Source organism: Paramisgurnus dabryanus, chromosome 6, assembly GCF_030506205.2.
Source record: "Paramisgurnus dabryanus chromosome 6, PD_genome_1.1, whole genome shotgun sequence".
NCBI classification, from domain to species: Eukaryota; Metazoa; Chordata; class Actinopteri; order Cypriniformes; family Cobitidae; genus Paramisgurnus; species Paramisgurnus dabryanus.
The window spans coordinates 480,185-502,572 of record NC_133342.1 but is presented as its reverse complement, the minus strand read 5'-3'; the positions used below and the strand labels follow the sequence as shown (position 1 = coordinate 502,572).

Below are 22,388 nucleotides of genomic sequence, written 5' to 3'. Positions count from 1 at the left end.
AATTGGGTCAAAATATTAGCCCTATAACCCAGAAAATGGTTACTCTCTGAAAAAATAACCCATAATTTTAACCCAACACAAATAACCCAGAATATGGGTTGAAGAAATAACCCAGGAGTTTTTAGAGTGTGGCAAGATGGCTATGAGCGGAAACCCCAACAGCTAAAGTGAATTGTTCAAAAACTTTCTTTTAAGTAAACTCTGTGTACACAAACAATGTGTGCAATGCTCGAGTTCACATGTAGAGACACAGGTGATACTTCATGCAAAATATCATGTTATGTCGAGCCTTCTAAGTGTTGTAAAATAGCGATTTTGATGCGCTCAAAGTAGTGCCTTTTACAGGCCATTGTACTGGGTAAACAAAATCACGGTCAATCTTAAAAGTAGCTCTTTTGTCATAATTACGCTTTTAAATGAAAGTTTGTCTCGTTAACAAAAAAACACCCTAGATTGCATTTTGGCGAGAGTTACACTTTTAAGTGCTCAAACATTTTAAATAATAACAATGTTTCAGGTTTTGCTCTCGGCAACACTGTTGAATCAAAGACCAAAGGCATCTGGATGTGGTGCGTCCCTCACCCATCTATGCCAGGACACACACTGGTGCTGCTGGATACAGAAGGACTTGGTGATGTGAAAAAGGTGAGCAAAGTGACTCATTCATTGTCCACATTATTAAAATGAAAGTACACAAACAAAGGCATATTTTTGGGATATGATCTACAACCCCAAAACAGAAAAAGTTGGGACACAGTAGAAATTGTGAGTAAAAAAGGAATGGAATAATTTACAAATCTCATAAACTTATATTTTATTAACAGTAGTATATAGATAACATATCAAATGTTGAAAGTGAGATATTTTGAAATGTCATGCCAAATATTGGCTCATTTATGATTTGATGAGAGCTAAACATTCCAAATAAAGTTGGGACAGGTAGCAATAAGAAGCCATAAAAGATAAATGTACATACAAGGAACAGCTGGAGGAGGACCAATGTTTAGGAATAGGAACGTTGTCCCATTCTTGTCTAAAACAGGCTTCTAGTTGCTCAACTGTCTTAGGTCTTCTTTGTCGCATCTTCCTCTTTGTGATGCACCAAATGTTTTCTGTGGGTGACAGATCTGGACTGCAGGCTGGCCATTTCAGTACTCAGATCCTTCTTCTACGCAGTCTTGATGTTGTAATTGATGCAGTATGTGGTCTGGCATTTGTCATGTTGGAAAATGCAAGGTCTTCCCTGAAAGAGACGACGTCTGAATGGGATCATATGTATCTAGAACTTGGATAAACCTTTCAGCATTGATGGTGCCTTTCCAGATGTGTAAGCTGCCCATGCCACACGTACTCATGCAACCCCAAACCATCAGAGATGCAGGTTTCTGAAATGAGCGCTAATAACAACTTGGGTTGTCATTGTCCTCTTTAGTCCGGATGAAATGGCATCCCAGTTTTTCAAAAAGAACTTCAAATTTTGATTCGTTGGACCACAGAACAGTTTTCCACTTTGCCAAAGTCCATTTTAAATGAGCCTCGCCCAGGGAAAACGCCTGCGCTTCTGGATCATGTTTAGATATGGCTTCTTTTTTGACCTACAGAGTTTTAGCTGGCAACAGCGAATGACACGGTGGATTGTGTTCACTGACAATGTTTTCTGGAAGTATTCCTGAGCCCATGTTATGATTTCCATTACAGTAGCATTCCTATATGTGATGCAGTGCCGTCTAAGAGCCCGAAGATCACGGGCATCCAGTATGGTTTTCCGGTCTTGACCCTTACGCACAGAGATTGTTCCAGATTCTCTGAATCTTTGGATGATATTATGCACTGTAGATGATGATAACTTCAATCTCATTGCAATTTTTCTCTGAGAAACTCAGAAAACTATTTTTCGCTGCAGCATTTGGGGAATTGGTGATTCTCTGCCCATCTTGACCTCTGAGAGACACTGCCACTCTGAGAGGCTCTTTTTATACCCAATCATGTTGCCAATTGACCTAATAAGTTGCAAATTGGTCTTTCAACTGTTCCTTATATGTACATTTAAATTTTCTGGCCTCTTATTGCTACCTGTCCCAACTTTTTTTGGAATGTGTAGCTCTCATGAAATCCAAAATGAGCCAATATTTGGCATGACTTTTCAAAATTTCTTACTTTCAACATTTGATATGTTATCTATATTCTACTGTGAATAAAATATAAGTTTATGAGATTTGTAAATTAGTCCATTCCTTTTTTACTCACAATTTCTACTGTGTCCCAACTTTTTCTGTTTTGGGGTTGTAAATGTGGTAAGATTTGTAGTATTTCTAAGATATTAAGAAAAGTTGTGTGTTTCAGGGAGACTCTAAGAATGACAGCTGGATCTTCTGTCTGGCGGTTTTGCTCAGCAGCACCCTGGTGTACAACAGCAGAGGAACCATTGATAATGATGCAGTGCAAAAGCTCCAGTATCCTTTAACATAATCTTACATACTGTACATTATACATTCATCATACACTTTCTTTTATTTAACTAATGCGGTTATTCCTTAATGTTCTGCAGATACGTTGTAGAGCTCGCTGAGCAGATCAAAATCAGATCACCAAAATCTGCATCAGAAGATAAAGAGGTGGAAGAAAATGACCAGTTTGTGCGTTTTTTCCCATTATTTGTCTGGGCAGTGAGAGATTTCACTTTGGATTTGGAAATCAATGAAAAGAAAGCGACAGAGGACGAGTACCTTAACTTTGCTCTTGAGCTGAAGAAAGGTATTTTTAAAAACTATTACTGTATTTGCCAACCAAATGTATCTGTGTTTTTAGTAGAATTTGTTTTTAGTTCTTTAGTAACCATTATATTAACTAAAACGTTGACATGTGATACCCAGTAACGGCTCTGAAAAAACCCCACTGGTATTTGAAAACTAGTCCACATACTAAATTGTAGTTCACATGTACAGTACACTATGCATGCGCCAGGTATTGTTATCCAGAGTGCATTTAATCTGTATATTTTATCAGTACATGCATTACCTTGTAATCAAACCTACTGTACAGTGTGAAAAAAAGAAATGCAATGTGCTGACAAATCCAAGTACAAAAAATGTTTTATCCTGAATAACTGAATAACTCTTTCATTTAGGTGTGGGTAGGAAAATCAGTGACTTCAACCTGCCTCGTGAATGTATCCAACGTTACTTTCCTTCCCGGAAGTGTTTCGTGTTCCCATCTCCAGCCTCACCGGAAAACATGAGATGTTTAGAGAGCCTTCAAGAGCAAGACCTTGTGCCAGGTTTTCTGGAGGCCACACATAATTTCTGTAAATACATCTTCGTCAAGAGTGCTGTGAAAAAACTGAAAGGAGGTCACACTGTTACTGGAAAAAGTGAGTGTTTTACTAAATAAAAATATAGGTAACACTTTATTTTACAACCCGCAAAGTACCGCGTAATTAAACCGAATTTACAGCGTATTTGTAACAACAGAGTACCTCTACAGTACGTACTTGTAGTTATAAGGGAACAATATTTTAAGTTTGGGGTAATAAGGGGGTAAGAATATATGGAAAATTATTCTCTAAGTATTTCATAACTACAGGGTACCTATTGTAATATTACGCGGTATGTATGACTTACGTCTAAGGGTAATATGGTCTATGTGTAATATGTTTTTTTTTCATATTTGCTACTTACCTGATGAAGTGTTTTGTATAGCCTACAGTTGATGTCTACAAGCCACGTCGGCAAATAAAATATAACACACAATAAAAATAATAGCAACTTGTACCTCTTTGATCTGTATATGTACATGAGTTACCAGGTAACTCTTATATTTGCGGGCTGTAAACTAAAGTGGTGCTTATTCCCCGATTGTTCTGTGTATGTACCAGGTAACTCTCATATTTGCGGGCTGTAAACTAAAGTGGGGCTTATTCCCCGCTTGTTCTGTGTATGTACCAGGTAACTCTCATATTTGCGGGCTGTAAACTAAAGTGGTGCTTTGTTCACCTCTTGTTATAAATGTTATAGGGTAAATAAACATACAGAATATTGTTATTTTTATTTTAAAACAACTTATTTCAAAACATCTTTAAAACACTATAATTAAGCCAACACTTAATGTTTATTATCACATAACTTTTATTTAAAATAGTCATGACAATTTTTCATTGTTTTTGCGGCTTGGCTTCCTCTGTTGGTGTTCTTGTCCACTCGGATGATGAGTTGATGTCGTCTCACAAATGCTGTTCTTCATTACATATAAAAAACATAAATGAAAGCCTTCAGTAAATGTTTCTTCACTGTGCCTTGACAGAAACAGAGTTTTCTGAGCCAGTTACGTTAATAACTTTAGGCTTATAACTTATGTGCTAGCTACGTTAGCTGGCAACTTTCTTGAAAAAACATTGTTTGAAATGCGTGAGTCATGTATTAACAAAACCAGTCACCTTATCCAGCACGCGGATCCTGCCAACATCACTCGCAGCCGTACTCCACAGTGTAGAATGTTTTTAAAACCTCTTACCTCAGGATCGCGTTCCAGCAAACCTCCTGCAGACGGCTGCGCGCTCTACACCTGCGCAGTAGCCTACGTATGTAGTCGTCTAGCGGGAGCTGATATCTGCTGTTGTTTCATTCTGGTTTACCATTGCATAAATTATATTTGGCTAAAATACTTGTGTTTACAGTAAATAAATTGCAAAGCATCACTTCAAATATGTCCGCAAATGTAGGAGTTTACTGGTAAATAGGGAATAAGTTGCTATTTTTATTGTACTTACCTTAAAAAAAAGATAACCACATTAAATAAGCTGGACATTTGTTATTAAAAGCAAGTAATATAGGCTACTAAAATAAAAGTGATGTGCTGTTATATTTATTTGCCGATGTGGCTCGTAGACATTGACTGTATACAACATTCAGTAGTCAATATGAAAAATTCACAATAAAAAAATAAAACAATTTCCCCATAGAGTTGACTAAGTCATACATACCACGTAATATTACAATAGGTACCCTGTTGTTATAAAATACTTAGAGTATAAGTAATTTATAATTCTTCATATTCTTACCCCCTTATTACCCCAAACTTAAAATAGTATTCCCTTATACCTACAAGTACGTACTGTAGAGGTACCCTGTTGTTACAAATAGTTACGCTGTAAATTCGGTTTTTATTACGCAGTACTTTGCGGGTCGTAAAATAAAGTGTTACCAAAATATATACTGTGTGCGTAGACAGTAACAGTCATGAGACGTTCAGTCATACTGTACTGTAAATTGCATGTGGCGACTCTTGGTGTTAAAGCAGACCGTAATCGAATTGCTTACAGCAGTCATGTACTCTGTTTGTGTGAACACACCATCTGTAAATGGTATAAATTATTTTCTCTTTAACCGTGTGTGTTTATGTTGTCAGTGCTCGGTCAACTGGCTCACATTTATGTCAAGACAATCAATGATGGTCAAGTGCCCTGTCTGGAAAATGCAGTGGTTACTCTTGCAAATCTGGAGAACCAGGCAGCTGTTGAAGAAGCTTTAAAAGTTTATAAGAATGGGATGGAAGAGGTAAGACACACACATTCTGTATATAGCTTTTGAAATGTTTAGGTTAATGCACATAGATGCCTATTTGTTTGCTTACTGGCAAACACAAAATATATAAATGTGTGTTTTTTACAGATAAGCAGTAAGTTCCCAGTTGGCATGGAAAGTATTACCATTGTGCACCAGAAGTGCAGCAGTCTGGCTAATTCTGAATTCATGAAACGCTCCTTTAAAGATGATAAAGGGGAATACATTACAAAACTGACGGTGAGTTTAAAATAGAAAAAAACCTTGCATGTGAAAGATAAAAATGCAGGATACACATTGGAAAAAATCACAAATAAGATCTCTTTTGTCTGAATTATTGAGTGCGATGAGATTAAATAAAGAGCAAGGCTACATCCTGTTGAATTTTTCACTTGAGAATCTTAAATTTGTCTCTTCTAGAGTTTCAGGAGAGATCTCAAACTGTGCCACAGTCACATTCTTCTAATCAGATTCTTAAAGCGGAATTGAACCCTAGACATTTAAGCCTGTTATCACGGGTATTTTATGTCCATTTTGCATTTTACATGAGGAAAAAAAAGAAATTTGCACGATTTCGATTATTAGATTAATAGTGTATTGAAGCAGAATTTTCGTAACGGTCTTTGATGGACTCAATTAACCAGAATGCACAGCGCGAAACTGAGTCATTAGCTCCACCCACTAACCACTGCGATGCAGCCTTCAGGATTGTTCGACTTCATGCTGCGCCACAAGAACCAACAGCCAAATGACGTCAAGGTTGTCAATTCTTGTGGCGCCGCATGAAGTTGAACAAGCCTAATAACTTCTGAAGGGGAAATCACCAAAACCGTTGATAAAAGATGACTACACCCTGTGCAGTATGTGGATGTAAGGACAACAAATTCAGGCCACCGGAAGTTTTAATTGTTTACATCAACGCGACCCTCAACTGACACAGCACTAACAGATTACTCGAATATTTGAATATGCAGCCAGCACTTTCGTCAGGAAGATTTCGAGTACTGTTTTCAGCCCAGTTTTTCCACAGACTCAGTTAATGTAAAGCGGTAAAAATATCTGAAACATAATTTGGCTGAGTTGTTGCTTGTTTTGTGTAACTACGGTAAACATACTACGTAGAAAGTTATTATTACGTTGTTTTTATGAACACAAGCAAAGCAAGCTAACGTTAGCTCATCCTGTGCAGCTGTCAATCAAAGAACGTTATCATCTACTGTCAATCATCTCGCCTCAAGACCCGCCCCCATTTAGAACGTTCAGAATTATGTAGTCGTGCATTTTTCTTCTGGTGATCGACGACCCGTCAAATCACCATTATTGTAGCAGTTAAAAGCTTCATTTTTTTTATATGGAGTTAGTACATTTGATGGCAGCACAATCAACTACATATGTGTAATGAAATGTAGTGTTGGAGCATAACGTTGTTTTAGGTTGGACTTCCGCTTTAAAGGCACTCTAAGCGAATCTGTGTGATGTCCCTTCTTGCTGACGTTCAAACAAAACAGAGCGTAGCTAACTCCTCCCCTCCCCCTCCCTTCCGTGCTTTCTGAACGAGTCATGAAGCGCCCAACCCCCACTCCCAAATCTTTCTTGTTGTTTATTGACTGGAACACTTTGTTATGTTTCGTGGTGGTAGGTTTGACCACTTTGTTTTTGTTGCAGTTTGTGAAGCCTGGGCTGTCTACAGAGACCGCGTTTTTATAGTGTGTTCAGAGGACAGGCAGCTAGCAGATAGAGAGGAGATGTTTACTGTATGAAACAAATAATTTTTATGGTGCTCTAAGCGTGTGAATTCGTTTAGAGCACCTTTAAAGATCAGATTATCTAAGCTGTGCAATCCACACTAATTTCATACTGTAGCTCTATATTTGTATGGTAATTGTTGGTACATTGGTGGGAAAGTTTTGATGCTGGTTGTGAATAATAATGCCTGTGACACAAGAAGGAAGTTGTTAATGATATTTCAATAAAAGATGAAAATTACCCTATGATTTACTAACCCTCAAGCTATCCAAGATACATATGTCCAAGTCTATGGGCCCTATTTTGCACCCAGCACAAACGACTTTGTACACCAAGGCTAGTTGTGTCATTCCTATTTGTCACCCGACACACAGAGGAGTTTCCCCTCCATCGACGCACGTTGGTAAATTAGTGAATGAACATGCGCTCCCGGGGGCGGTTCAGCAAAAAGAGGAGCCGTGTTCAGGCGCAAAAGTTCCCTTGTGCTATTTTGCAGTTTCAGAAAGCAATTACACCACTGACCTGAAAAACCAAGTCGGTACCAAGTTATTTAGATGCTATTTTAGGGACGCATGCTTGATAATGTACTGTGTGCGCAACGCACTCACGCTCTCATCTACACTGACGCAGCAGTTCCCATTTTTGCAAACCATACACAAAGAAAAATAGTAGGCTACCACATAAGGGAAATCAACATTTTTAAATTAAGAAAATTATTGCTTTAAAATGTAAAAGATTATTATTGTGTCTCCTGGACATGAATAAGGACTTTAGAAGGCGTGAGAAGCTGCTTCACCTGTAGCCTGGTAAGCAGATTTTATTTGCTTTTAAAAAGTGCAAAAATGTAATATTGCTTTTATTTTGATTTTTTTTTAATGCTACCCCACGGATTTATTGTATATGATCACTTTGGTCCTCTGCATATGGTGAGATGAGAACCATTTTAAAGGGATGGTTAACCCAAAAATGAAAATAATGTCATTAATGACTCACCCTCATGTCGTTCTAAACTTGTAAGTCCTCCATTCATCTTCGGAACACAGTTTAAGATGTTTTATATTTAATCCCAAAGCTTTCTGACCCTCCATTGAAAATCTAGTAATGGTTTACTGCCCATGTCCAGAAAGGTAATAAAAACATCATCAAAGTAGTCCATGTGACATCAGTGGGTCAGTTAGAATGTGTTGAAGCATCGAAAAAAGATTTTGGTCCAAAAATTAAAAAAAATTCGACTTTATTCAACATTGTCTTCTCTTCCGGGTCTGTTGTGAAGCGCATGCGCGAGACTAAAGTCACCTTATTACCTTCCTGGACATTGACAGTACAATGTGCATAGATTTTCAATGAAGAGTCAACAAGCTCTCCAACTAAATATAAAACACCATCTTGGAAGCAATGGTTAAGGGTAACGCAGATCAACGCCTGCAGACAATGACCACTATCATCATCAGCATAGCAGCTGAGAGATTTGGGCTGGAGGAAAAGAAAGCAGCAAGCCTCCCCTACATCATGAACAACAGGGAAAGCAAGATCCATTAGCTTAGGAAAGAGATGAAAATCCTGAGGAGGAGGTTTAAGGAGGCGAGGGAGAAGGAAAGGGGTCCTCTGGTAGAGCTACACGTCCACATAAAGGCTTATGACTCTGAGGAGAGCAAAGTGGCACAAGAGGAGGAGGAGAAAAGAAAGGGCCAGGAGGCGGGCTGCCTTTGTAGTGAACCCCTTTGGGTTCACAAAGCAGCTACTTGGGGAGAAGCGGTGTGGCCGGCTCACGTGCTCCAAAGATGAGATCGACCGTCACCACAGTGACACCTTCTGTGACAGATCCAGGGAGCAAGATCTTGGCCAATTCCAGTATCTGATTGATCTACCTGTACCAACTATGGACTTCGGTGGGAAGGAGTCCAGCTGAAAGGAGATCCAAGAGGTGATCAAAAAGGCCAAAACAAGCTCTGCCCCAGGACCAAGTGGGGTACCTTATATAACTTATAAGAGCTGCCCGAAGCTACTCCACAGGCTCTGGAGGGTCCTGAATGTTATATGGAGGAGGGGTAAGGTTGCTCACCAGTGGCGGTTTGCAGAAGGGATGTGCATTCCAAATGAGGAAGAGTCAAAGACAATCAACCAGTTCAGGATCATCTTGCTGTTCAGTGTTGAGGGAAAGATATTCTTCAGCATCGTTTCTAGGCGGCTGACCGACTACCTCCTAAGGAACTCTTACATTGACACCTCAGTCCAGAAAGGAGGGATCCCGAAGGTGCCAGGGTGTCGGGAACACAAAGGTGTGGTCACACAGCTGATCAGGGAAGCCCGGGAGAACAAGAGGGACCTGGTGTTGTTATGGTTGGACCTCACAAACGCCCATGGGTCTATACCCCACAAACAGTGCAGAGGTCCCCTCAACAGGTCTGGTGTCCCAAGCCACCCATCAGGGCTTTCATGGATGATCTCACGGTGACAACACCATATGTCCCAGGGGGCAGGTGGATCCTGAAAGGCCTGGAAGAGATGACCACCTAGGCTCGCATGTGCTTCAAGCCAGCAAAGTCCAGATCTCTGGTGTTGAAGAAAGGAAAGGTTACCAACAAGTTCCGATTCACAATTGGCACAACTCAGATACCATCAATCACTGAAAAAACAGTGAAAAGCTTGAAAAAGATGTTTGACTGCAGCCTGAAAGACACTGCAGCCATCCGTGCAAATAATCTTGAACTGGAAGGCTGGCTAGCTGTAGTGGACAAGTCGGGCCTACCTGGCAAGTTCATGGCCTGGATTTACCAACATGGCATCCTCCCACGGATTCTCTGGCCCCTCATGATCTATGAGGTTCCAATCTCAATCATCGAGGGCTTTGAGAGGAGGTTTCTATGGAAGTGGCTGAGTCTACCTCGAAGCCTGAATAGCATCACCTTTTATGGGCAGAACCACAAACTAAAGCTCCCTTTCAGTAGTCTGTATGAGGAGTTCAAGGTGAGCCGTGCCAGGGAGGTGCTGCAATACAGAGAGTAACAGGACCCGAAGGTCTCCCAGGCTGGGATTGAGATGAGAACAGGGTGGAGGTGGAGGGCAGCAGAGGTGTTGGATGTGGCTAAGTCCCGGCTATGGCACAGGGCACTGGTGGGAGTAGTGAATCATGAACGAGCTGGCCTGGGTAGCAGCACTACATCTCATTACAACAAAGCACGGGGGAAGGATAGAAGAACACTAGTGCAGGGAGAGGTGCGGGTAGCAGTAGAAGAGGAGTGGGCCAGCAGGATAGTTGGAATGTGGCAGCAGGGAGCCTGGACAAGATGGGAGCATGCAGCGGATCACAGAGTCTCATGGGCAGAGCTGTGGAAAGCAGACTTCCATTGCATATGGTTTCTCATCCAGGCTGTCTATGATGTACTTCCAAGCCCATCTAATTTGTTCAGCTGAGTATTGGTGGAGTAACCAGCCTGCACCCTTTGCCTGAAGAGGAGGACCCTAGAGCACATACTCAGCTGCTGTTCAAAGGCCCTGGGCGAGGGGCGCTACCGTTTGCGCCATGACTAAGTCCTGAAGGCCATAGCGAATACCATCAGCTGTGGAATTTGCCACTGCAAGCACCTCCGCCCAGTGAAGAGCACCATTGGTTTTGTCAGGGCTGGGGAGAAGCCACCATCAGCTGCCAGGGCTATCTCATCTGGCCTGCTAGTGACAGCACGAGACTGAGAGTTGACCTGGAGAAGCAACTGAAATTCAACTGAAAATACTGACTTTGTAAAATTTCAGTTAATAAATATACACCTATTGAATGTGTTTGCAAGTAGATAGTTTGCTAGACTTTCTTTTTGCTAATGCTGGGTACACACCAAAAGATTTTTTACATCTTATAAGATTTTAAAAATGTGATAGACCACAAACATGAGTATAAAAAAATCCTAGATTTAACCATTTTGCTCCTATAGTGTGTAGTGTGCCATTATGTGTCAAAGACAGCACACCACACATAAACAGATTATTAACCAGAGTATCGACTGTGAACACGGGAAATCCCACAAAATCTCGCGAGACTTCAGAATAAGCATGGCGGACGATATGCAGGAAGACGTTTCAATGATAGTGCTTTGAATAATTTTTACAAGACATGTTGTGTAAACATTCGTGCTGTACCCACAAATCAACAAGCTGATCCTCCATCTCTGCTGTCCACATCAACTTAGCCTGCGGAGGTCGCATATGCAGGCTGCATACGTCATGAAACCTGGTTTATTCAAGTTAACTGAGCATTACATTGGCAAGTCATAAGTATATTACAACAATATACGATAAACTAGGAATAATAGTCAATTTTATAACTGTTAATATTCTGAAATAAGACAGTCTTGATGACGTATATGGAGCCTGGAAATGCAACCTACAGATTGAGAAGCGGCCTTTGCGCTGCGCCATGACTGCTTCCGTCTTCCCTCATCTCGCTTTCTGATTGGATATGGTTTCGTTTCACGTGATAATCTCAATAGCGTGCTCGCGTTTGTCCTCGGGATTCCCCACACACATCGGGATTTCTGATCGTAAATATTCAACATGTTGAATATTTACAATTAGCATTCAGCGCGGCTAAGACGTTCTTCCGAGCAAGTTCAGTCACTCTTAAAACACCTCACACGAAGGGACAATGTGATAAAATAATCTGTAGAATACATTGCAATACTTGGGACATAGCTACGATTGTCGGAAGGGGGGAAATCGGGCCAAAATCAGCCCGATTATCTTTTGGTGTGTACCCATCATAAGTAATTAAAATAAAACGTATAAAAAACCTTTACGGCCCTGACGAGAACGTCAGTCTCCTCGGCTGTGAAGTATTTAGTATCTTTTTTAGAAGTATACTTTAGAAAAATATACTTGAAGTTATTTTAAAATATATTTTAGGTATACTTTATCGGTATACTTATACTATCGGTTATCATCATAACAATCAGGGCCTGAAGTTAACTGTTTTGACCACCAGCCACTGTGACAGGTGGATTTAGAAATCCAACTGCTACAGTGACTTTTTACCAGCCAGTTTTTTTTGCCTGAATAGTGAATAATAACACTGTCTTTATTATATGAATTAAATATAATTAACTTTAGAGCTACAAAAGTGAATTTGTCTTAGGTTGTTTGATTAACATTAATGACACAGACTTAAGTATGCCAATTGAGGTTACTGTCTCTTTAAGACCAAATAAGCACAGACTATACATACACTTAAGACATAAATAAATGTTTTTATTACAAAAAGAATACTGTAAAGATAATTTTGTTTGTATGTCCCCTGTCAAACGCGTCTCTCCGTATGTGCACTATGGAGTGCCCTTATACCCTCGCACGCACACACAGACGGAGGGGGAATTCCAAACTGCGCACATAAACAGTCGCCCCACATACGTTGTTTTTCATTACTCTATTCGCAAAATGTATGTTAATGTACTACAGTATAAGACACCGTAGCGCAACTCACTTTAAAGTTTACACATCAAGAGTTCTGATCCATCACAGCACTACACATCTGTGCAACTGTGATTGTACTGTAGGCTATGTCAACATTGCATTCTCATCCCATCTTACCAACAGTTCAATACTTACTCGCACATCCAAACTTAGTCAGAGAACGTTGCGAAACAACAGTCACATCCTCTCAATGAATCACTCAATTGACATCAGTGATGCGATGGTTGATCCGAAATCACCAGGGTGCCTACGGTCACCCACGGTTATGAGTCATCCAAACATTTTTTTTTAACTATTTTAAACAATTATTACTTTAAACAAAATGTGGTCCGAGTTGTGGGCGGCTTCGTTGAAAACGTTGATCGGGTGTGGGTTGTTTATACACTGATTCGCTTTGGCTACCTGCCAATGTGGCCAGTAGTTTGACAGTGTTACCCGCCAATTGCAATTTCAGGCCCTGATAATGCACTGAATGCATACAAAATATGTATATTTTAGGTTAATTTTGAAAGTATATGTGGTATACAAATGTATATTATTTTTAAAAAGAAATAACGCAGACCTAAAATTACTAGAGAGCAGTATGTTCAGTAATGTATGTATGTTCAGTATACAGTATGTTCAGCTCCTGGTGTGCACCTGGCAAATGCGCCTTTACAATAGCAACCCACCGTGTAACAAGCACGCCTGCTCTTAAAGGGAATGTGAGATGGCGCTCTGATTGGTTCATTGCACCTTACGTCCAAACCACACCTAGCTACTTCAGACCAACCCATTTTAGATATGCACCAGGCGCAAGACTTATTTATCCGAGCTCTGCCCACAAAGCTACTTGCTTTTGGCGTTTGATACTTGTGTTTCAGATTGTTTTAGAAGTAATCCACATAGTTCCAGGCGTTAATAAAGACCTTTTGGGGGTAATTGATGCAATTTTGTAAAAAAAATATCCATATTTAAAACTTCATAAACTATAATAACTAGCTTCCGGTAGCAGCCAGTGCGCATTCACCAGAGAGTACCGTAGCGCATAATGCATATGATTCGGTGAGAAGACTTGTTTTAGCTCCTCTTCTCTTATATCAAAATCCTCTGCCATTTTCTTTAAAATCATAGGTTTAGACGACTTTGTATTAATGACTGGCATTGTTTTGGTCTGTCCTCTGTGTCTTAACGTTTGTCACTATGCCACTACGTCTATGTTGATATTCTCTGGTACAGATGTCTCCAACCCTGCTCCTGGGGCCTCAGGCCTCATTTATAAACCGCGCGTACGCACAGATTTGATCATAAAGTGTGCGTACGCAAAAATCCACGCAAAATTTAATATTTATTATTTTTCTTTCAAAATCACATTGATTACCCTCTGAAAGCCTTTATTAACCCCCTGGAGTGGTGTGGATAACATATGTGAAGGATAGAGGCACTGGGGGCTTTTTTACTGAACTATCCATTTAGATTCTGTTTGAGCTGGTAAAATAAGTATTGAACACGTCTTTTTCCCGATTGATATTTATAAAGGTGCTATTGGCATGGAATTTTCACCAGATGTTGGTAACAACCAATGTAATCAACACATTTAAAGAAATCAAACCATATGTCCATAAATTAAGTTATGTAAAAACTTTTGATATTTGAGGTGAGACATATTCATCTGCTACTAGGTGGATGGAAGCAATCACCCAGCAAACAATTTCTGGTTCCCAGAACGTTCTGGGAACAATTTTTTGTTCATGGAATGTTCCCTGTTGGTTAGCCAGGAAAGTTTTCTTAACGTAAATATAACGTTCCCTTTAGGTTCTGGGAACGTTCCCTTTGGGTTCTGGGAACAATCCTAGAACGTTCTTGGTAGGTTCTCAGAACATTCTCGGAACCTAAAGAAAATCTAATAAAATCTAATAAAATTTACATTCATTTACATTAATACAATTTATACACATTTTATTGAACAATAATTTATTTTCAAATGGTTTCAGGCACCACTTTTATTAGATTCTTTTAAAGCTACTCTATTTTTGCCTTACTAAACTGCATGTTTTTCATGCAGCTAAATATATGATATGATCTGTAGTGTTATACCAGATACACCAGGTCATATATTTAGTCTTAATTTGGGTGGTCAATCTGCATAAAGGGTTTTAAATCTCTTTGGGGCAGTTTCCCTGAGGGAGTTTAGATTATTCCAGGACTGGGAATAATATTTTGGGACATTTAAGTAGTTTTAACAAACACACCTTACAAAAAGCAATACTGGTGTGCATCTTAAGACAAAGCAATGGCACTGATATATGCAGCTCAAACAGCATTTTAGTTTAGGACTAGGATAAGCCATGTTCAGGAAATCGCAGCTATGGGTCTTATTATCTCTAATATCTACGTCAATAGTGCACAAGCGAGTACTGGAACTTTTTTCCTCCAATTCAAGCACTGAGATATGTCACTGTGTTTGTATGCTTATAGGAAGCTATAGATACTTACTATAAAGATCTGCAGCAAAAGAATGAGATGGCATCTGAAGAAAAATGCAAAGAGCTGCTGAAGAATCTGTTCTCTGACATGAGTGAACGGCTGCAGAATGGAGCATACAGTCAACCTGGAGGATATAAAGTCTACTGCAGAGACAAAGACGACCTCATTGCACAGTACCACGGAGAACCAGACAAAGGAGTAAGGGTGAGGATGCTTCCTGTGTGTGTGTGTTTGCGTGCGTGTGCGTGTGTGTGTGCGTGTGTGCGTGCGTGCGTGCATGTGTGTTCTACAGAAAGTTACAGTATTTGTTTTTACACAGGCTGAAGCTGTGCTGAATGAGTTTTTAATTGAGAGAGGACCTGAAGCAAACAGCATCCTTCACGCTGATAAAGAACTCACTGAAAAAGACAGAAAGATCCAAGGTAAATCTTTTTTAAAGAAATAAAAATTTATTTAAGTTGTTAAGTCCTGGAACATTTGTACCTCAAAAAAAACAAAAAAAACATGTGAAACAGAGTGTATGTAAAAGCATAAAAGCAACATGGCACAGTGCTAAAGGGCTGCTGGTTCAAAAGCAAAGATCAAGCAATGTTATTAATCTGAGCAAGCCCCTAAACTGATCTGTTGAACTGGATGTGAATAAAAAATTAGCAAACCAAAGATATTTCATATAAACGAGATGCATTAGTGATATTGATATGAATGGGGGAGATCGCAACAGTCAGTATGCTTTTCTAGTCCCGCCTTCCCGTAAAAAGAGCCAATCGTCAACTGTTATGATGATATCCTCTGGGGGAGGGACTTTGCACATATAAAGTATCTGACAAGTCTTTGCAATTATGGCGGCACAATGACGTGACTTCCAAAAAGACTTTGGCAAAACTATAGAAAATCTTAAACCAGCACAACAACAAAAAAATCTTAGTACTAATTTCCGCTAGATTTTTCTTGTTTACTCAACTTTTGGGCCAAATAGTTGACCTAAAACATTCATCTTTTTAACATAAATTTTACCATTGAATTGAGCATGATGCAATGCATGCTGGAAACTTACAAACCCCTGTTTACTTCAAATATGTTTGTTCAGATTCATCAGTTTGGCAAGTCGAGCAAACATAAAGTATTAATAATTTTTGTTATGTTAACGGCTTATCTTATTTAGTATAGACGGTTTCATCAGACGCACGTGCGTTGACGCGATTATGCATCTGGTCGGAACTTTACTTCCAGTTTCAGTTTTTTAATAGTCTGACCAGTTGCTAAACTCAACTCTTGAACAAATACCTCGTCAAAAATAACAAATTTTTTAGATTCCAAGGTAATCTATGTGTTGTTTATTTAGCTTGTTATATAAATAAACTACTTTAAAATGACTTTGTTGTTATTTATTCCTAGCGGAGTTTACGGGAAGTTACGTGTTGATCACGAAAGCCACTTGTTTATGTTGTTACTGCTAAAACCGTCTATACACAAAATAATAAATGGATTCCTACTAAAAAAATCTTTGTTCAAGATATTTAATATGTTTGTTAGGAGAACGTTTTTACAGTGAAGATAATGACTCATAAGCTTATAAATTTTTTGTTTCTTTCTGAATGTTCAGAGGAGAAAGAGAAGGCGGCTCTGCTTAAACAGAAGTGTAAAGAGGAAGAGGAGAAACGAATTGAGAGTGAACAAAGGATGCTGGCAGACCAAGAGCATCAGCAGGACATAATAAGGCAGTTGCAGGAAAAGTGCAAAAAGGAGATGGAGCAAAAGCAGGAAGAGATGGACAGAGCTCTAGACAGCAAACTGAAGGAGCAAGAAGAGCTGATAAAGAAAGGTTTTGATGCGAAAGCTGAACAACTCGAGGAAGAGATTGTGCGTTTAAATAAAGAAAAAGAGGCGGCTGGTAACTTTTTTAAAGAATATATAATGCCACTTGCCAGTGCTGGCTTAGACCTGGCAAACAAAGTCCAAACGCAGAAAGCAATTCAAAATGTCCTCACATCGTTTTTTAAGGCACTTTAAGTGATGTGTGTGACTGGCTTTGTGACGTCACTTCCTGTTGATGTTCGAAGTGTTGTCAAACAAAACTGAGGATAGCTCACTCCTCTCCCTCCCCCTCCCTTCCATGGGTGATGGCTCAACCCACTTCATGTGCACTCGCACTTACCCCCAACCCCAAGTCCTTCTTGTCGTTTATTGACTGGAACATGGTTTGTTATGTTTTGTACTGTTTCTGTGTTAATTTACAACAGAGTTGACAAGAAATCTGGTGAGACCTAGTGCAAGAACAAGTAAATTGGATGTGACCTTTTGATCTAACATTTTTGGGATAATCATAGTTAGATCTTTTAAAGTGTATTCATTTTTGGGCAATATTGGCAGTGCCGGTCTTTCCTATACGCAAAGTACGCAATTTGCATAGGGCCCCGCACCACTAGAGGGCCCCCTTGATCTCAGAATTATTTAAAACCATTATATCAAAGAAAAATTATTATTATGTTTAATGAAAACAAGACGCTATAATTTAAATAATTTGCAAACTTCCGAATTTGTGCGGGTTTTTAAAAATACTTAATGATTTCTTAAATCACTGATATGTACTCGGACAACATGCAGGCAGTTTCTCAATCCGAAGGCTGCAGCCTTCAGAGGTCACATTTGTAGGCTGCATATGCGTCATAAAAACATATTTTAGAATATTAACAATTATAATGTTGACTATTATTCTTAGTTAATGGTTAATTGTTATATTATGCTTATGACTTGCAAATGAAATGCTTATTTAACTTAAATAAATCAGGCTTGATGACGTATGCAGCGCGCATATGCAACATGATCCGGAGGTTGCAGCCTTCAAATTTAGAAACGGCCGCGTGCATGACGCAGAAGAGTGATTTGGTAACGATGCGCATATTATATGCCCACCATTGATTTAAAACAAAGACAAAGCTATCCGTCTGGAGCAGAATAAAGGGAAAAAACGTGAAGCAAGGGAACAAGATAAAGGATTTGCGCGAGCAGATTAAGTCAATGTAAAGACACGCGTCTTAGCATGGGGCGATTCAAATGACGCGAATTGGGTGACACAATTGCCGCGAAAACACGCGCTTTTTCCTTTGAACTTCAAGAACGCGCTCTCGTGCAGGATAATTTGACGAGAGAGAGAGAGAGAGAGAGAGAGAGAGAGAGAGAGAGAGAGAGAGAGAGAGAGAGAGAGAGAGAGAGAGGTAAGAATGCTGCCCACGTCGAGAAAACTTAATAGAAGACTTGAAATTTGTAAAGGATTAAAGTATATGTCACTCGTTTAATTACAGTATGTTAACTGGATAACACTGGATATAACTCATTGTATAGATAATAAAATAATGTATTTTGATTACACAAATCAAACCTAACTATATGATTGTAGCTGCTGACCAGCATAGGGAATCTCTATGGCTAATTTCTAAGACATGTTGCTGATACAGTACTGTGTGTTGTACCTTATCTTGTTAATTGAGTCTTTTTGGGCATCTTATGCCTAGAATTATTCAAGGAGATTGATTTTTTTAACTTCCTTTAAAGTTTGATCAGTTGTGCATAATGACATGTGCAACAAATGCACTCAAAAAAATGAACTTTCGCCTTTGCAAGTTTTACTTAATCCTTTCATATTGTGATTACTTAAAAAAATTAATTTAACAACGTGAACTTAATTTAATTGAGTTTATTTAACAAAAATTTGTGTCTGGTCAGCTTTACTTTAAAATTATTTGTTCAGCCAACATAACAGTGTTGTGTAAAATTAACAGATTAATAAAACCAATACAGACTGGCATCTCATTTGCTGATGATGTTGCAGTGTATTATGGGTAATTGTTGTTGTTCTGGCACCCTCTTGCAGAAGTGTAGCACCATTAGATAAGTACCTGTGGCCAACTATGAGTGAATTAACTTGTTCTGATATATTATTAGAATAAAAACAAACAAATTAATGGTTTGAAATGTAACATTTCATTTCAAATATATTTGTGATATACTTTATAAGTTATAATTAAGAGGCTTATATGATTAGTTGTATTTAGCAGCTGCACTATTATTGGAGTGTTAAGGAGTTATTAGATAAAAGGGGTGGAGCTTATAAAATGGCATCATTCAAATTTTTGTCATCATTAATTAATTTTTTATGTACAATCAACTCAACTGTTGTTTGTTAAGTTTAACTAATCTTCTTTTGTTAAATGAACTAAATTATTGTTCGTTGAGTTTACTTAACAAATTATGTGGAACCTGTTGACAAAATATTTTTAAGTAAATCCAACATTTCATTTTTTTGAGTGTGGATATAGGGTGTCAAACTCATAGATTTGCAATATTTAAAATCAGACACTATTTTTAAAATATTTGGGGTCAACCTCTGTGACAGCTTTAAAGGGACACTTCACCCATTTGCATTAAGCTTTGTATAGTTAGAACTCCAGTCATGTTTTTGAATGGTCATGCATCATTTCCTCAGTTGCCGCTGAGACTGGAGAAATACAGATTTCAGTGTTGCACATCCTTCTTTCAATGATGTAAAAATCATCATTTTGCATCATTGAAAGAAGGAAGTGCAATGTCTTTGTTGAGGGAATGAGACTACAAACACCCCTTTTCTCTGTCAAATAGACACCAAATTCTAAATGTATGTTACATTTCGACTACAAATATAACACTTTCAATAAAGATTAATGTTTCTACGGGTGAAATGCTCTTTTAAAGCTGAAACTTATCAAATCCTATCAGAGGTCCAGAATGTCATTGAAACACACCAGTGGCTTTGCTGTCATCAGCATTAAACATGTTAGCCCTCGAAGTACCCCTCCCCACAGAGCCCCCCCCCCCCCCCCCACATAACAAATCCCAATTTAACCCCTGTGTATTAACAGTATGTATTTATATGTAATTTAATTTGATTCATTACATTCATTTAGATCAGGTAAATTTTTTAGTGCTTCTCACAACACATTTTAAATCAAAACAACTTATCAGCAAATACATGTTTCATGTTATAATCAGCAAGTTTATCAGTCAGGGTTTCAAAGTAATGTGCATATGGGAATATTATACAGCTATAAGATAATACACTATGTGGTTAGTTAACAACTAACTAACAGCAACATTGACTGGGTTTTACCCAGATAGCACAGGTACGTCTGTGAGATGTCTGGTAAAGATCTGGAGATCTGGAATACATCTGGTGTGTAAAAACATCTTATAAAGGAAAAGAGCTGCTTTACATACATTCTAAATCAAAAACGTCTTGCAGACATCTTCAATATGTCTATATGACATCTTTTAGGAGACGTCTCACAGACGTATTGCAGATGAGAAAACAATTTAAATAAGACATCTTGCAGATGTAAACGCAGACATCAAATAGACGTCTCCGAGATGTATGTGTGCTATGCTATAAGGGTCTGAATGCACTGACAGAGGGCCCCTCACAAAGCTTTGCTTAGGGCCCCCCAGCATCTAGGACCGGCACTGAATATTGGTAAAAAAATAAAGTCATTAAAGTACGTTGAAATTGTAATGGACGTTGTTTAAGTTCTTTCATTGCTGTATAATCCGATGAATTACTATATACTATTTTTCTCCTTACTGGGGAAGAGAAATTTTCTACCCCTTACTGGCATCCATCATCACAAATTGTTTTTGGTTTTTGGTATCTCTAGTACTTTTTCAATTCAGTTTAGTGTGGTGTTCAACATATCAATACACTGTAAAAAAGTAATACCATTTTATTTTACAGATTTTCAGAGTTTTTTGAAATACCGTTAAAAATTGTGAAATTACATAAATAGACTGCAAATGTACATATTGTCATGATACATGAAAATTATCCAATCTTTATGTACCAAGTTTTTTTAGAACCAATTTTGTATGCAGTCCTTAGAAACATTATAAACCTGTGATGTTTTATATTTTTAGCTCCAATTTTATATGTAATCCTTAAGCTGTATAATCCTGTGATGTTCTCCAAGTATTGTTTATACTTATTCAGATTCTGGACAGCACACCAGCATCTCCATTGTCTGAACAGCCTGAAATCTTGTGTGCTTTTAAAACTTTATACTTAGTTGTAAACTCTGTATTTTTCTTTTTTATTCTTTTTTTCAACGTTAAAAAACGTGTAATCGCAACGAACCAAATTGTATTAAGACATTTTATAAAAGACAACAAGAGGTCTGCGTGCTTGAAATTGATCTAGAACCTTAACTCAGAGAAAAACATCCACGGAGAAAGTCTTTTGTGTAAGTATGATCTAATCTTAGAATATTAATTTCATTAGAGTAATGTGATTAGTATGCTTAAGGACAGGACGGTAGACTTGTCTTTCCTTGCCTACCCTAAGAATTAAACAGATATTCAGAAGGTACATTTTAATTTCATTCGTACCATAAAACAATATCCACTGTAAAAACACATGAAAAACAATGTGCATAACACCCAAAAAATATTTATAATATATATATATAAAATTATTTATATACATTATAACATTACAAAAGCACACTGAGCTTAATTTATCAACAGAGAATGTGGAGGTTTCATAATTCATTTACTGTTATCACTCCTTAATTACATTAAATTATAAAAAAGACGAAAATTCATTTTTGCGGCGGCTAAAAGAAATCAATGCAGGAAATACCCTGCAAAAAATAAAACTTATAATAACAATGAAGTAATTTGTAAGCTCTCGCGGGTCACATAGATAAAATAATTTGTAAAGTCTTGCGGGCCACATAAAATGAGGGGGCGGGCTGGTTTTGGCCTGCGGGCCTTGAGTTTGACACCCCTGTCCTAGACCATAAGCTACATAGAAAAGTGCTGAGCTATCTGTTTATTTTCAAAGAAATTACTTCATAAAGAGAAAAACAAATAATTTATTACACTCTAAAAACAAATGGTGCTATATAGCACCAAAAGTGGTTCTTTGCTCGTAATCATAGAAGAACCGTTTTAGTGCCATATAGCACAAGTGAATCACTTGTGTAGAACCATATGGGGGCCATATAGCACCACTATAGCACCACATATGGTTCTACATAGCACTATGTGGTTCTACACAGGTGCTTCACTGGTGCTTCACCGGTGCTATATGGCACTAAAAACGGTTCTTCTATGATTACGAGCAAAGAACCACTTTTG

General features: G+C 38.4%; 1 protein-coding gene across 1 annotated transcript in view; it reads left to right on the top strand.

Annotated features, from left to right (window-relative positions):
* Positions 1-17,513, top strand: part of LOC135748605 (guanylate-binding protein 2-like) — a 36,992-nt gene extending 19,479 nt beyond the window's left edge. Inside the window, exons 3-11 of the mRNA XM_065266839.2 lie at positions 518-645; positions 2,344-2,453; positions 2,549-2,754; positions 3,128-3,370; positions 5,404-5,552; positions 5,667-5,798; positions 15,219-15,431; positions 15,547-15,649; positions 16,831-17,513. Coding sequence (XP_065122911.1) covers positions 518-645; positions 2,344-2,453; positions 2,549-2,754; positions 3,128-3,370; positions 5,404-5,552; positions 5,667-5,798; positions 15,219-15,431; positions 15,547-15,649; positions 16,831-17,237 — 1,691 coding nt within the window. The 3' untranslated portion in view covers positions 17,238-17,513. The remainder of the gene's footprint in view (positions 1-517; positions 646-2,343; positions 2,454-2,548; positions 2,755-3,127; positions 3,371-5,403; positions 5,553-5,666; positions 5,799-15,218; positions 15,432-15,546; positions 15,650-16,830) is intronic.
* Positions 17,514-22,388: the final 4,875 nt, after the last annotated feature.